This window comes from Nomia melanderi, chromosome 3 (genome assembly GCF_051020985.1).
Source record: "Nomia melanderi isolate GNS246 chromosome 3, iyNomMela1, whole genome shotgun sequence".
In the NCBI taxonomy this organism is placed as follows: domain Eukaryota; kingdom Metazoa; phylum Arthropoda; class Insecta; order Hymenoptera; family Halictidae; genus Nomia; species Nomia melanderi.
The window spans coordinates 4942738-4959745 of record NC_135001.1 but is presented as its reverse complement, the minus strand read 5'-3'; the positions used below and the strand labels follow the sequence as shown (position 1 = coordinate 4959745).

The window sequence follows — 17008 nt, the reverse complement described above, 5'->3', positions numbered from 1 at the left end:
GCTCTTGTCATTATTAACATGAATGATTATTTTACGCAATACGTTTCTCCTTCTAGAAGAAGCTTCGATCTTCTCTTTAATCTTATAGAAATGTTAATATACTTCAACGTTCGGGAAACGAGAATAACATTAGCCCTTTGCACTCCGAACATTTTCGATACCTTAATAGTTGATCTCTATAGAGGAACTTTCAAGAACCTAAAGTTTCGTTTAGGAAAAGGAAAGTTATATTCATGGATTCACGTCTTTTAATTTCATTTGTCAATTTGCTTTATTCAAATAAAAAGGAGAAGAGTTGCGCAATTTGAAATGAATCATATATCTGTGATGCAAATTATGTCTTTATAGCGGAGCCAACGAAGTGCAAAGGATTAAAAATTATTGGATTTTGGCAACGACGGACCTCGAACATCTATGTTACCACTCTCAATTAATAAAAGTATAATTTAACGCTGCTACTAATTTTTGTTGCTATAGCGAGGTCTGCGCGCCTGCTTTTTACCCATATTGGAGAGGTCTATGGTTTTACCATCTGGAAGCACTAGCTTGTTCTCTTGGTAGTCTACAAACCCATTCTCTTCTTCTTCTCGTTGTTCCTCGTCGCATCTGATACCAGTTTCATACGTGTATTCTCGACGAATACCATCCGGATCAATGTAACCATACTTGCCCCTCGTGATGCAGTCGACGCCAATTAGTTCTTCTTTGTACGATCCATCATCATTTTCGAATCCCCAGGTGATCGAACCGTCCGGGTTGTCATTGCGATACCTCCTGATGATCTGTTACAAAACGAATACGTTCAAGGTATTTTTATAAAACGAGCACGATTTACCGGCGTTCAATTATTACTTGTCAGGCAAAGTCTTTCTCGTTGTTACGTAATTTTTACAAGTATCGTGTTCCAGATTTAAGCAGTTAATGGTATACACAGTATCAATAATGACTTCCTGTTACGGCCGAGTGACATAATCTATTACTCATAATCAAGTCTCAATGCGACGCCCGCTGCGTACCGCTTGGCAATCTCCTTTCGAATTTTTCACTTCGATTAATTACATTTATCCTAAAAATTAATACGATTCGAACTTCCTCCGAGTAGATCTATAAATAATTCTCTTATTTCACCGAATCGTTTCACTATAAACTCGAAAAATGAACAAGGAAGTTTCGAAGTGGAGACTACGAAGCCATCCGCCATTTTTACGGCTTACATGGAATCATGTTCCTTCAGTCTTATAGAAAGCTCGGAACTGTAATAGAAGAAAGGAGACTATACTACTGATCTCTGATTATTTCAGTAACTAAGTCACTTGACTGCAACTCGGCGTTTCAAATATGAAAATATAACCTCGCTGAAACGTCGATTATAACTATAAACTCGGAAAATGAACGAAGAAGTTTCGAGGTGGAGACTACGAAGCCATTCGCCATTGTTACGGTATACATCAAATCGAGTTCCTTCAGTCTTACAGAAAGCTTGGAATCCCCAATGTTGGATGAATTATAATAGAAAAAAGAAGATTATACTACTGATCTCTGATTATTTCAGTAACTAAATCATTTGTCTACAACCCAGCGTTCCGAATATGAAAGTTTAATCTCGTCAAAACCTCGACATTCATCTCTAAAGAGTGAATAATACATTTTCGACCATTGATAATTGCCCACTTTCACACATTGACAATGCGAGATTTTTAGTCAAATTAAAATTACAAAATCGAATTTCTTATTTTTTTTTGTCAATTACAAATTTCGGTTTCATTAATGTTTCAAACTGTATCAATATAAAATGTGTTACTCCTTTGCACTCGAGAGGTGACTCTTAGCCGCCATTTGATTTATATAACAAAATTACAAAGTACGATATATAACATTAAGTTCTGTATAACGCATCAATATGTGAAACATCTCTATAAAATAGCTTTGTTCCTTAATTCACGTATATTTTCGCATTGGTTCGTTTCAAACAGTACCGTCCACGTTTCATCGAAAAGTGTCAAATGTTTCCAGTTAAAAGCTTCCGAGTACAACGTATTAAAAACCAGATTGCCAGAATTAGAACGGTTCTATACGTAACTTACCTGCGCAACAGGTTTCTTCCCGCGTCCGTCGTACACCGGCACCGGTTTCACAGATTTCGTGGGTGGTTTAGCGGGCTGTTTGAAGGCTTCCTCTACGGGTTTCCTGGGTTTGTTGGGTTTCGGTGCGGGTCGGTATTGAATGGGTGGCGGTGGCGGTGTCGTTGGTTGAGAGGGTGGTCCCCTGGCAGTTGGTATCGGTATTTGTTGAAGTGGACGATATTGTACTGGCAACGGTTGAGGCGCCAGTCCAGTTCTAGATATAGGACCTCCAAGATTCGACAGACCGCGCGGCACGTTCTCCTCGCTCTCCTGGCTCTCCGATTGCTCGTCGCTCAGCTCAATATCATCGTCTTGATCATGGTTCCGCGCTGAATCTTTGTTTCGCGAATCATCTTCCGGCTCCTCGCTCACTGGCTTGATCTGCGAAGGCAACGTTGGTCCTGGCCCTGACGGGAAACTCGGCCGCAGAGGTTTCGACGGCGTGAACAGTCCTGGTCCAGTTATCGGACTATCTTCCGGGCCTCTCGGTCTGGAATTAGCGAACAGAATCGATGAAAATTCAATTGTTCTTTATTATAGAGCATACTAATCGCGTTGGATAATCACTTGAATGTAATCGGACGTCTGATTCGTTGATTGGCAAGTACAGCCTGCGTTGGTACCGCTGGTCTGGAGGCTGGCAGCCTCTGAAACCGTGCTGATCTTAGAGGAAGCGGCAGCCCCTTTGCTGGCAAACCACCGTCCACATCTTGGTTGAATTGTGCTGAAGCTAAAGCAGTGAAGCTCGCCAACAACTGCAACGAAATGTATTCGTCAATTGATTTTCATCCGATTTCATGGTAACAAGGCACTTAGAGCAATAAACCGTTCAATCGCTCATGAGCTTCCGACCTTATCTAATCCTTTCTCGAAAGATTTACCTCAACTAACTAGAAAATATGCGACAGAGCTTAACATTAGGGTATTTCCCTGGGAAACATCTTCGAAACGCATTTCAATAAATTGTTCCCGGAATTATCCCATATACGATACTTTATAACTTTGCTATATCAGATCAAGAGAGTCACGTCTCAAAGGGTCGCCAAGCATCGAGTTCTCTTATCGAAGCAAATTAGACTACTACAGTAGAGATAGTTGGTAAATCTCTATTCATCTGAACAGATTTGTTCCTGACATATTCGGATATGCGAGGTCCTACGTAGAATTTTTCCCAGATTCCGGTTTCTATAAATTCCTCCGGTGAAGGTCTACGCTCGCGTGAGCGTCCGGCCGTCACGTAAGCTCGCGTCTATGCATAAATAGGAAACCCGCGAACGCGAGCGTCCTTCTACGCACTCCTCTCGTTGTTTGCACTGTTCCAGTTCCTCTTATTCGCATCGCGTTCGGCGTAAATGTCAATTGTTCGGTGTGTTACGTGTACGCCGAGCCAAAGCTGGCAACGCAGGGTATCGGTATCGAATGGCTTTCTCTTTTCTCCAGCATTCGTCGAATTTTACGTGTGCGCACGTAACGCTCGGACGTGTCGGTGGTGCACCGCGGGCCTAATTATGCGTGTACGTGCCCGCTGAAACGCGTAAACCAGAACCTCGAACCGGTACCTGCTTTTAATATAGGAGATACCGGTCCCGGCCCGAGGGAAACCTGTCGCAACGATACATCGAAATCTACGCAGAAACGCGAAACAAGAACAATCGGAATTACATCGGCGTCGATTCGAGGCAGCCGATCGACGGTCGTTTTCGACCTGTTAACGCTAGATTTACGGAACGAGTCAATTTGACTGATATTGAATTTTTATCTTTATTATTATTACACTCGAAATGCAAAGGGTTAACTACCGGGAATGTCCGAAATCCAATTGAGGAAAAATGCTGAAACTGGAAGAACAGTTATAAGCTAAAATGTCAAAAAGTGTTAACCCCTTCCCTATAATTTCTTCGTGAACTCTGATTGATCTAACTACTTCGTTCTTAATAATTTATCGAAAATAAGAGAAAATTCCAGTCTTATTCTACATAAACCGCTCTAAGGTATAATCACTGATAACAAAAGAATAGTACGTAACAGTATCGCCTTCAAACAACTCGAGTAATATTTATGTTTGTTCAATTCTATTTGAAATGTCCACGAGTTTCACGAGTTGCATTATTCTAACGCAAGGGGTTAACAGATTGTAGGCCGACGAAATTCCAGCTATTGGAAACGCGAGGAAGTAAGAATTAAATGTCCTCCAATGCTTCATCGTTCCCGGTGTTACGGTATTTTCCTCGTGAATTACTTTACTTCCAAACTCGTACGGGTCGTAGCTGGCGTAACAGAGGGAGAAAGAAACTGACACGTTTCTTCTTAGCGTAGCGGAATGCAACTGCTGTATTTTGGGCCATGGGCTCATTTTTACAGTGTTTTACAAATGATGGCAAGGCTGGTGACTTAACACACTGCGTACCGACTAATTTTCAGAAAACTGAATTATGCAGATGGCAATTTTCAGTGAGATCAACTTATATCACTATACATACAAAAACTCAGACATCATAACGTTATGTAATATATTTTAAATAGATAATCAATTCGAATCGAATTTAATATTCTTTAAATGCTGTGGTAATTGGCAATTTGCATAGCTAAGTGTCTTTATATAGAAAGGAGGTTTCTCGTTACCAGTACGCAATGTTAAGATTCAAATATTATTGGGGATTACGAGTTGCTTTCGATAGGGAAGCTGTGTCACACTATGTATGAGTTTAGCGCGTAACATCGGGTGGCGCGGAAAACGGCTGAACGTTTCCCACCCCTCTTTCACGGGCTGTTGCTCCGCTGACGCGCCGATAACGCGCGTGCCTGGCTGTGGCCGTTCGTTCGTTCGTTTAATTTTCTCTTGGATCGTACGATAGAGCTCCGGCGCGACAAGTTGTTACGTTCATGGTAACAACGCGACCGGTATTTCATATTTCTTATATAACGCGTGATCCGCGCGAGAGAACGCTCGTTTCCAGAGGGTTAACCCGTCGACTGCCGCGGTGCTCACCGGTGACCGGCGTTTCCGAATTGCTCGAGTGTTCGCGACGTGTAAGACGACCGATGTCGAATGGAAATCTTTAACTTCGAATTTGCAAACATTCTTTTGCATTGTTTCCTCGATAACTCTGTATTATTAGGATGTTTTATTTGAGATGCATTTGGAAAAATAGTTTGTAGAGAGCAGTGTAAATGATTCTTATTGCTGATAATATTGGAAATAATATAGTAATATAATCGATTTGAAAAATATCTTGGTAAAGAAGCGCAACTATGAATAAAACTGATGTCGACTCACGCTTGACATAGGAGCGCAAAAGGTTAATGTGATTGATATGTACTCCCTATAAAAATTGTAACAATAGATTATTTTCAATTTTTTCGATATTTCTTATTAGAATTCAATGGATCAAACAGAACGTTCTTAATGTTTTAATGATTATCAAGGAAGAAGAGAAACGATCCTGCAATCGTCTTTATGACTCTCATTCGATATTAGGCAAGACGTTAACACATGTGATCGAGCATTGTCGCTGAGCAAAATTGTCTGTCGTCAAAGTTAGATATAAAATATGTCGAAAGATTTCTGTTTTTCATTCAAACAGAACTTAAAGTACTGACCACCCAGAATCCGACGTTTCATATGTTACAATCTAACGCTAATCAATTATCTCAGAAGAGAATACAAGCATTGTCATTGAGCAAAATTGATCCCTTTCGGTTGAACGAAGGAAGATCTGCTCTTATAGTTAGAACGCTCGACATAGGAGCGCAAAGGGTTGAAAAGGTTGGAAAATTTGATGATTATTACTGTCCCTAAAAGTGTTGAAGGGAACTAAACTAAAATCTCCCAGTAAAACAACGAGAGAATTTAGAAACGAGGAAACTTTCTTCCATTCGCTGCAGTTTGTTAGAAACAGCGATATTCTTTTCTAAGACCGCTAGTAATTTCCTGGCTGCAGGTTTTTAATAACACGAAATGAGTTCCGGCGACCCAAAAATTTCACGTTTCTTCAATTTTGCAAATCTCTGCAAGACCTCGACGGAAACAGCAGTTTTATTCCTTCCCCGCTTCCTGTTTCTCGAGAATGAACGCATCCTACGAAAGGTTTGAAACGTGTAGTTCGAGTAAAAAGTATTCTCGGTGGCCTCCGTTCGGAAAACAGTTTTCTGAATTTTACAGAGCGTAAAAGGAGATAACACGCCCATAAAAATTAGGTATGCAGGAAATAGGAAAGCACGCGTTAGCATTTAATAACCGCTTTCACCTTGAAACGCCGAAAATTAAGGAAAAGCGAATCGCCTGTTGCTCTTATTGTTCTTTTGAAACCTGTAACGTTCGACTAACAGTGAAACTACCGAGTAATTAGAGCGACTTATCTATAATTCACTGCAACAAGGCTATGTTTTTCAACATTTTAAGCAACTATTACAGCTATAACTGCATGGATTTCTTTCGTAATGTCCCAATTTAAAGAAACAAATGAAAATCTGGGAATCACTGCAACTACAGTCAAGAATTCTTATTCCTCATCCTCCAAAAACATGGCACACCTTATATTACAGCAACTCCGAACAAATCCACATCAAGCAATAACATTCACCATATCCCCACAGAAACATAACGCCCATGATCATAAAACAATTCCAAAACACACAAGAACAAACTCTAAAACCAGTTCTTTCAATACTAACCACACTTTCTATACACTTAATATTGTAACCAGACAAATAACTGGCTATAAAAGAAACGTAAATAAGTTAGTCGATAACCTTTCCTCAGTCTAAACGCAAGCAAATTCAGAGACAAAAAGTGAAAAACTGATTAACCGGAAAATACAACTGCATCAAAATTGTTTCTGTCCCTAATACATTATCAATGATAAAGTACTCGTATCGATCATACTCAACCCCTTGCTCTACGATTTATTTTTCAACAATAATCGATACAAATACCTTGCCAGTGATAATCTATTGAAACAAAGGAAAATTTGTAGGTATATCCTATGCTCATGTTTACTCGAAAGTATAATTATTGTTAACAGAAGAATAATCTTTAATTTGAATTCAAAAGAATTGAGTAACATTTATGCTTGTTAAATTCTCTTTAAAATCTTTACCACGAGTCTGGCACGTTGTCATAAGGCAAGGGGCGAAGGTTTGATTACTCGACAGTATAATTATTGATAACAGAAGATTAATGTTACATTTAAATTCCAAAGAGTCGAGTAACATTTATGATTATTAAGTTCTTTTTAATATCTTCACCACGAGTCTGACACGTTGTTATAAGGCAAGGGGTTAAGAAATAAATCACGAACCAAAGCAAACAACTATTTCCCCATTATAAATATATTATCTTCAAATGAAATATTCACTTCAAGTAGAATGTACAATTTCCTTCCATTTCTATATAGTAAACTGTCACGCGAGTTTAACCCTTTGCACTCGGAAGTTTTTCACTAGAAATATTTTCACATTTCCTGACCAGATAAAGACAATATCTTGTGAAACTAACTCGAAGAGAAATCACACGTACATCGAGGAAAACTATTTTATTTCAATATTTCTCAAATCGATACGTTACACGAAGTATGACATTAAATATCAAACTTTATAGTTTTACCGTACGTAATCAAGTAGTGAGTGAGAGTCACCTCAAGTGCAAAGGGTTAATACCGAAACAAGATAGTACGTCAAGGGGTTAACACTTTGATTGCCACGGTGGTCACCGATGGCCAGAGCTTCCAAATTGCTTGAAAACAATTAAAGTAAGAAAACTGATATTAAATCGAAATATTTAGTAACACCAGAAGCTAGATAATAGTGTAATATCAGTACTGTAATACCAAAAAAATTAATAATTATTTCTAATACTATTTTCCTCTCTCATAAAGGAATAAACCTTACTATAACAAAACGCTCGAAATTCTCGTGGCAGTCAACATGTTAACCAATCCAACCCACCCTCAAAATCATCCCTAAAACAACCGGCAACGGAAATCAAACATTTTTATTCTTCGAAACACGCGAAACACCCTGTATCGTAGCGATCCCCGTCGAATTCAAGTCCGAGTATTGGTGTTCGCTATATCCTCTACAGTTCCTGCAGTCCGCAGGAATGCACCGGTCTCGTCGGCTCGAGAGTGGGAAAGGGGGGCGGGAAGAGAGAGAGAGAGAAAGAGACAGCGACAGAGCGACAGATACAGATAAAGTGAAGCAAGGAGAGAAAGAGCGACAGTGGCGCAGGCATACAGAAGAAAAGAGAGGCAAGACAGAGGCGAGGTGGACGCGGATTTGTTTCTTACGGGGCTTGCACTTCGTTCCGAGTCGAAGCACGCGTATATATTTATACGGGGTACACGACGAAAAGCCTATTCGACTTTCTTGCGGAGTCACTTTCACTCGGGCACGGCCTACTGTCCGGTGCGGCTACTAATTTTCGTCCTTCGTGCACGGGGATCGTTAAAGAACACGTTCAAGATCTTGCTACAATTTCTCTCTCTCTCTCTCTCTCTCTCTCTCTCTCTCTTTCCGCCGGCTTTTTCGGTATCTCTGTCTTGTCTGTTTGACGAGCGCGATGGCAGTTTGCAACTGTTGATATACATTGAGTTATTTTATCGGAACTGCTGAGACGGATAAACAAAATTTCTGGATATACGAGATGTAAGATTATTAGAAAAGTAGTTTCTAACCTTTTAGTTTTGGTTTTGTTAACCGTTTGAGTGCCAAGCTAGAAGTGCCAGTCTATCGGCTTACTTATTTCTTTTCCTTCTAATTATTCAAGGACCAATGTAACGATCGCACTATATAAAATTTGTTTTTGTAAAAATAGAAAAGCATAATTCAGTTTCTGAACTGAAACGAAAGAAGAATGATCGCTTGCCACTTTTCGAGCGGGTGTTTGCAAAGATCCGTGGCACTCAAACGGTTATTCTCTTTCACTGACCGCGGGCCAGCTTGTTCATTCACTGCCCCACCCTTCGACGCACTTTCACTTTCTTCCTCGGACGATTTTCATCTCTATTCAGGGCCAGATTCGCGATCGCCGTCACGTCTCGGTGACGTGAGATTTTTTTCAATATTCTCGATCGGGATCTCGGTAACCCTTTTGATCTAACCCGGCGACGAGAGATCGGCGGGATCGAACCCGTCGATCGAGAAAAAAACATCCACGTTTTTACCGGATCCCGGAGATATTAATTATTTATGATTCCGATTGATTTTGAGCGACGTCCGTGGTGATTTTCGTTTTGTCCCGCGTCTTTTTGGAAATTGAATCACTTAGACGTTCGATGCTTCGAGCGAATCGTCGACGGTTCGCTGTTGCGTCGAGTAGTTTAACACGTTGACTGCCACGGTGGTCACCGATGAGCAGAGTTTTCAAATTACTCGAAAACAATTATAATTCGTAAGGTAACTAGCGCCGAATGAAAATGTTTAATAACGCAAATAACTGGATCATAGTATAACCTAATAATCGTGTACCAAATAATTGATAATTCCTTTTTATTTTTGCTACAAAAGATTAAGTGACGCATAAAACGCTGGAGTTTTTCGTGGCGGTTAACGTGTTAACGTATGGTTTCAGTAAATCGCGATTGTTTTGTTCACTTTGTAACACTAAAACTGCCGAGGATTAAAAAGAAACTCCATTGAAAAATTCCAAGCAGTGCGATCGCGCTTCTTTCGTTTCAATTCAGAAACTGAATGACTCTTTCTTGTTTTTACAAAAACAAATTTTAAATAGTGCTATCGCTACATTGTTCCTGTTCTAAGCGGGCAATAAGAAAAATAGAACTGAACGATTAGGAGGAAAAGAAATAGATAAGCTTCATCTGATTCACTTTTAGACAGTACAACGGAGAACCGCCATCGCGCCGCTCAATTTTCACCCTTCCTTATTTCTGTTTTCACTAAGAAGAATTTATCATCTAATTTGTTTATCTCTATTGAAAATTGTACTTTAAAAATTGTAAAAACATTTGTAAAATTGTTTATTTCCAGTTTCCTCAGACATCGATTGCAATATCCACGTGAAACTATATATTCTCAAAATCATCTTGAACTCAATGCTTGAATTCAATGCTTCAAAAACACCAATAACTCAATAACAAAACCGAAACCAGCCATTTTGCTGGTACGGTAAACCCAGCGTAAACGCCGGTAGAACGGTTATTTTTGAGATTATAGCTGGTTTTGATTTCCAATTGCATAAACCGTTCCACAGCAGCACGACGTCGGAGTTACGCAACGAAACAGATAGTTTCGGTCGAATTCGAGCGTTTTTCATCGCGAGTTTTGCGAACGCTTCGTACGATTTCTTCGATCGCAGCGGAGTACGATCTCGCCCGCGTCAGCTTCGCCGCTTGATAACACTCTGTTCCGCTGAATGAGAGTAAACGGCTGAAAAGATCGCGAGCCTGATAAGGGAAATATGCAGCCCGTCCGTGGGTTTTACATAATCCGATTACAAAGTAACAGGTTGAGACGGAAAGCGGGCCCGCTGGTCGAGCGTGTGCGTGCAAGACATTCGAGAGGGCTGATCGAAAGGAATGTCAAGTATAATGGAAACTCTATATTGTAAGCCGATACACATTTTATATATTGTCTAACACAACTCGTCTGTGGACTCAGGCTTACGCTCCGGATTACTTCTCGCCAGCCGATCTTCTAACTTCATACTCTGATACGCTTTTTAAGTGCGAATATTACGAACCGGGGTATCCTGTTCTGGGTATGCAGCTTGCGGCTGTTGCATCACGCGATGACTTTCGATCGTTTTGCTGTTACTAAACCCGGTGACAGTGTTTCTGTCTGCCTTCGCGATTTTCTGTGGACTGCGGTGGTTTTCTTTGAAAGTATTCGCAAGATTGAGGTTGATCTTCGTCCCTTGTTTTCGTTGAGGTTCATTGAGTAATGTGAAATTTGTATTGGAAAGATAAGATTTGGTGAAGTTAGTTGGAAATATTCACTAGCTTGATTACTCGTTTAATTGAATACTTAATGTATATTAAATCATTCGATTTAATATTCGAGTTATACTCGGAAAAGTAAGTAATATTCAGATTTGCTGAATAAATTGAATACTTAACTGAATACTTAACACTAGAACTACCGAGCACTTGAATTAATCCTTGATAATTTAACCCTTTCTTTATAGAAACTGCAAACGTGGATTTATTAGAATTCGAGTGGCTTTAAGTTTCAGCTTAGATATTACTTAATTTAGCTTGTTTAGTAATTTCTCGAAGAGGTGTTCGTACCGTTTCAGTAATCACGAAAGAAAAAATCAAGGAATGGAATGTTGACCTATCTGGTGGTTCTAGTGTTAATATATATATTAAATTATTCGATTTAATATTCGATTTATATTTGGAAAAGTTGAGCAACGTTCAGATTTGTCGAAATCAGTTGAAAATATTCACGAGCTTGATTAATCGTTTAATTGAATACTTAATATTGAATACTTAATTTATATTCGAAAAAATGAATCATGTTTAGAAATATTCGATAATTTTATATAAATTATTTCGTATTATGAACAGTTAACGTCTGGTACAAACGTAAGGATAAAATAAGTATACAATCCTTTTCTTTTTGTAATGAATTATTAATGATAACACAAGTTTTATCATATACAGTTAAGAAAGAGATCGTAGGAGGATTTTGAACCGATGATCACGAAGATGTGTATTTTTCTGAAATACATGGTTCACAGAGACTCAAGTAAAGTAGAAAGTTGTTCGTTCGCTTGTTTATTAGATGGTTCCGTTGACTTTCTCGTATGCTTCGTCATAAATGTTTCCAGTACGAAGTATTATTTGGTACTTCGCGGTCGACGCTTTCAGATGTGTGGCGAATGAAACAGAGTGGAACGGAAGACTGTGTGTTCAAGAATGGATTTCGAATTACGCCTGACCCTCGATTTACGCGGACTTTTTTCGCGCGAGCCTGCTTTTTACGCGGTAAATTAGAACACTGTTAACGCGGTAGTTTTTACATGATATAAATATAGTAACAGCGAATAAAATATACTTTTTTTTTCTAAAATGTCATTATTATTATTTCTTTTCTTAAGTTATGTATTTCTAAAACTTATACCAGCTTTTCTCTTCAATATTTCGTTTTCTCTTGCACCGACAGCCTCTATTTACGCGATTCTCGTGTAAAACGAACCTACGTGAAATGGATTTTCACGTAAATCGAGGTGTACCTTCATTGTTAACCCTAATCGGACCACGATGTGACTTCGAGTGACATTTGAACTTTTTACTGAAATTTTTTGATTATTTCATATCGCATTCCCGAAAGTTCTTTTGGGCTTAAAATTTTGGCCCTATGAACGAAAACAATAACATTCCGATCATTCTTGTTATTCTTATAAGCGACTGAGAGTCACATCGTGATATGATTCGTTACAAAAACGCGTAGTACGATTAGAGTTAAACCTCTGTAGGCCCATGTAACGTTGAAATCACATGTCAGTATATTGGAATCTTGTTGATTTATTTCATTTTGCGCTCAAAGTGGCGAGTGAAATTAAGTAATCAGTTAACTTCAACTTTTATACGCTCAGGCGTGAAAGTTTAACGTCATTGTAACTTGAAAGTTACAAAATATACTCGTTTGATGAAATTATTGAAACTATTGGATACATTGTTAACTCGTATTCATATGTGGATATTTATTAATTTTGTACTGCATAGATTTTGTTATAATCACGAACAAAAATTCGGCCCATAGAGGGTTAAGTCTAAGTTAAATTATTTCATATTGCATTTCCAAAAATTTTTTGGCCTTTTAAAATCTCGGCCCTATAAACGAAAACAATAACATCTTAATCATTCCTTTTATTCTCATAAGCGACTGACAGTCACATCGTGGTATGATTCGTTACAAAAACGCGTGGTACGATTAGAGTTCAGTCGGTTTTCTATTATACGCGGTGAACGAACATTACTCGTGTTTTTACCCTTTCATTCTCTCGGCGTTGTGGCGTTACTACGGTTCATTGAGTGCGCTGTGTTTTGCTAACTCGTTTGATACGCGTGGAGAACTATCCCGCTCTAAAATAGATTGTAAGGTGTTGCCATGGAATAACTATGTTATTCTACTGAATTACTATCGCTGCAGCTGTTTAGACAATTATACACTTTCCAGGCACGAAATTGTGAGAATTGGAATCTAGTTATATGATTAACACATTGCGCACTGGAAACGAGAAATCTCGCTTTGATTGAAACCTATCTTTGTAATTTTGCTGACTGTAGTATTTAAAATGATATTGAATTTTATTGGAATTGATTACTTGTTTAATACTAATGAAATAATAATAAAATACTTATAAGTTGATCTTATTGAAAAATCGACTAGTTTTTTAAGGATCAACCGACAAGTTAACATTTAAATACGAAAATAAAAAATTTTTCTATTATGTCAAGGATTCTGTCAGTTGCGAATAAAACAGATATAAAAAATAAACTTGAATGAATGTTACTTGATTAAATTTATTATTGAATTATATGAATTGAATCGAATTATTTTCATTTTATATCATTTGCGCTCGTAAATTATACGCGGTCACTTTGTTTATTATTATTCATTTACTAGGGTGGAGAAAAAATATTTGTTAACCCACCATCGAAATCATAGATCATTAACATTAGAACTACCGAACAGTCAAATTGACTTTTTGAAATTTTTCTATAGAAACTTCAATAGTGCTATTGAGATTTCTGTTGATTTACAATTTGTTGTTTTATTGGTAAATCAATTCCTACAATTGATAATTAATAGTTGTAAAAAAAAGAAATCAGGCAGGGTCAGTTTGACCTCTCTAGTAGTTCTAGTGTTGAAGGTTCACCTAATTCATCCGTATAAAATGTAACAGAACGCAACCAGTAGAAAAACTCGAGCAAACTTTTCGTTTCATTGATGCAAATAAGAAATTTCACTTTCATTCTAGCATTTCATACTAGAAACATTCATAAACGTATTCGCAGTCTACTAATCATAACGGTAGCTTAGTCAAGCTAGTTTCTTACGTCAGATTTATTAGAAAAATCCGTGTTAATTCAACTCTTTCGGTTAACAAAATCTTAACGAATCTTTCAATTTTAATTCAACGTTAACGATACAAAATTTATAGCGTACATTCCGCGAGACGTACAATGTTGCTCATAATTATTCGAACGTTTAAGTCAGTCTCGAAAAAATGAAACCAGAATGGCAATACGTTAAGTATATTAATATTTCGAATATTACACTATTAATAGTATTTTTATTTTAAGTTATTTAAGAATATTATACCATTAATAGTATTTTTAATTAAGTATTTACCATTAATATGTAATTTTTCTAAGAATTATAAAATTGCATTTCCCAGTAAAATCATTAAATTCAGACTTCAATACCAAATTCTTCATAACACATCATAAAATCCCGAAATATCGCTCTCTCAATGTACAAGACTTTCCTTAAATTCCTTACAAAAAGTATCAATATTCCATGGGAAACTAACAAATGCAAAAAGCAATCAATTGGAAAGAGTTATAACCAGCCACATCGACGAAAAGAATAAAACCATTAAAGCAAAGGTATCAGTAATTCACTTGGCATCAGTAGCTATCATTCTTCAGGAAAAGTAAAAAAGTGCAGTTTCTAAAAGTAATAATAGTTTATCGCGAAAACTAATCTATTTCATTAACGTTGGTCGTATGCAATTTTCAACGTGCAACGAACTTCATTTAATTCCTATTTATCCTCTTACTTCTAATTCTCATAACTATTGCAAATGCACGATATTAAAGTAACCACCTTAGTGTCTTCAGTCTTACTACAAGCGGTCAACTGCTAACTAACATATGGTCAATCACTACTTTCCTCCTCCTAGAACGGTCAACTTCTGACGCAACTATCTTATATTCAAAAATGTCTAAAACCGGACTAACATATCTCGAAAAAGTTCTTATTAAACAAGAAATTCAAGCAGCATTACGATTATTCAGACAACGTTTCTTAACTGTTCATTGATTTTACCTTAATTATTATTAACCTCGCACGAACATAAAGCATATCGTTCGAATAAATATGAACAGCATTGCAAGAAGTAAGGGTCGAAAGAGATTTAGTCACAGTTCGTAAAAAAATGTTCTCCATTCCGAGGGTTCAACGGGGGTTCACGGGAACAAGAAGAAGAATAGGAAGAAAACGAAGGAGACGAAGAAGACGAAGAAGAAAAAAGAGAAAAAGGGGAACACTTTTGGGTACTCACGATCACTGCGACGCGCATGGCCGTGTCCCGTGGTCCCGTATTCGCAATGGTGGTCACGCTGGGTGTGGTGCCGGCGCGTTTATGCCTCACACTACCGCGAACGACTCCCCGTCTCCGTGTTCTTATACCTATATCCCCGTTTAAATTCCTATGGTACGAGCAACACGCAGGCCAACTTTCCATCGGCCGGCAGGAATTGTGCTCGGCGCGAGTACGAGACCGCGAAACGTTTCGGCACGCTCGCCATCCGGTATTCTCTAATTCCCCGCGTCTTATCAGCACCCTGACACCCGCCATCATCTTTTCCGGCCAGTCGAACCTGATATCCTATTAACCCCTTGCCTTATAACAACGTGCTAGACTCGTGGTGAAGATTTCTAACATGAGTCATCAAACATAAATATTACTCGGTTCATTTGATTTCAGAGGAAATATTCTTCTTCTGTAATTCATTAATCTATTTAGAAGGAAACATAGGCATAACATATGTCTGTAATTTGTTCTTTTTCCAACAAATTATTAATGACAATGTAATCGTATCGATCAGAGTTGAGAAATCATAGGGCAAGGGGTTAACACGTTGAATTCCATGGAAGTCACTTGATGATTATTTGAAAATATTTCTATATTGTAAATAATGTTAGATAATGTAGTGATATTCGGCGAAACAAACCTGGGATAGCAACAACGCTGTTCAATGAAATAATTTAATGTATCTTTTTTATTCTGTATATTTTACACGTTGAAATCGTGCGGCATTCAACGTGTTAATTCTTTGTACTCGAAAGGTGACTCTTGAATTGAAAAACAAAGCCTTTTTATTATACACAGTTCAGTGTTGAATATCAAATTTTATAGTTTTACTGCATTCAATCAAATGGTGACTGAGAGTCACCTCCCGAGTGCAAAGGGTTAACATTAGTCTTTGTGTAACGCATCAGTATGTAGGATATTGAAATGAAACAACTTTGTTCTTTAATTCACGTGTAATTTCTCTTTAAATAACTTTTCAAAGATGTTTCTGTCTCGTCAGAGAATATGGAATATTTCTATCGAGAAACTCTCGAGTGCAAAGGGTTAATTCAAATATTTCATTCGTTGAATCGGTTGGTTCGCTTATTGGTTGAATCGGTTAACCCCTTGTCCTATCGTATTGGGTTCGCGAAGATTCTCCATTGAATTTGAGAAATGTGAATATTTCCTATCGATCCCTAACCTTTGGAGTGAATGTAGGGAACAGGTATTATATTCTTTTGTTTATCTAAGGAATTTTGTTGGGGGCACTTCTGAAAATAATAATACAAGATTATGAATTCATACATTGCTAACGAGACATCCATTGATTAAAATATCTTAGAGACTTAGAGATTCTAATCTAAAAGGTACTTTAAAAATATTAATATATTCACAATTTATATAACTGAAATATAATGTACATTTGATTCAAACTTGTAAAATAATGTTTGCGTGATGGTCATTGATGCCTGAGCGAAGTGAAAATGATACCGGCCGTCGATGTCTTACCATGACGTCGACTGGGTACGAAAAATAGTGGTTGCAACATATTCGATGGTTATGAATCAAATCAGTTGACTTGACAACTATAGTTGCAAAAACCGAGGAATTTCTT

General features: G+C 37.8%; 1 protein-coding gene across 1 annotated transcript; it reads right to left on the bottom strand.

Annotated features, from left to right (window-relative positions):
* Positions 1-54: 54 nt before the first annotated feature.
* Positions 55-15631, bottom strand: LOC116432424 (uncharacterized). The gene is made up of 4 exons (XM_031989292.2): positions 15379-15631; positions 2691-2878; positions 2085-2613; positions 55-782 (listed from the first exon to the last, which is right to left on the bottom strand). The coding sequence occupies exons 1-4, from the start codon at positions 15559-15561 to the stop codon at positions 459-461; spliced, it is 1224 nt and encodes a 407-aa protein (XP_031845152.1). The 5' UTR covers positions 15562-15631; the 3' UTR covers positions 55-458.
* Positions 15632-17008: the final 1377 nt, after the last annotated feature.

What these genes read in the sequence shown, in the direction of transcription:
- LOC116432424 (XM_031989292.2), bottom strand. Translation starts at nt 15,561, where the DNA reads ATGGAAAGTTGGCCTGCGTGTTGCTCGTACCATAGGAATTTAAACGGG. An exon ending in CCATGCGCGTCGCAGTGATC is followed by an intron (nt 2,879 to 15,378) that starts GTGAGTACCCAA and finishes ATTTCGTTGCAG; the next exon opens with TTGTTGGCGAGCTTCACTGC. An exon ending in GGAAGAAACCTGTTGCGCAG is followed by an intron (nt 783 to 2,084) that starts GTAAGTTACGTA and finishes GTTTTGTAACAG; the next exon opens with ATCATCAGGAGGTATCGCAA.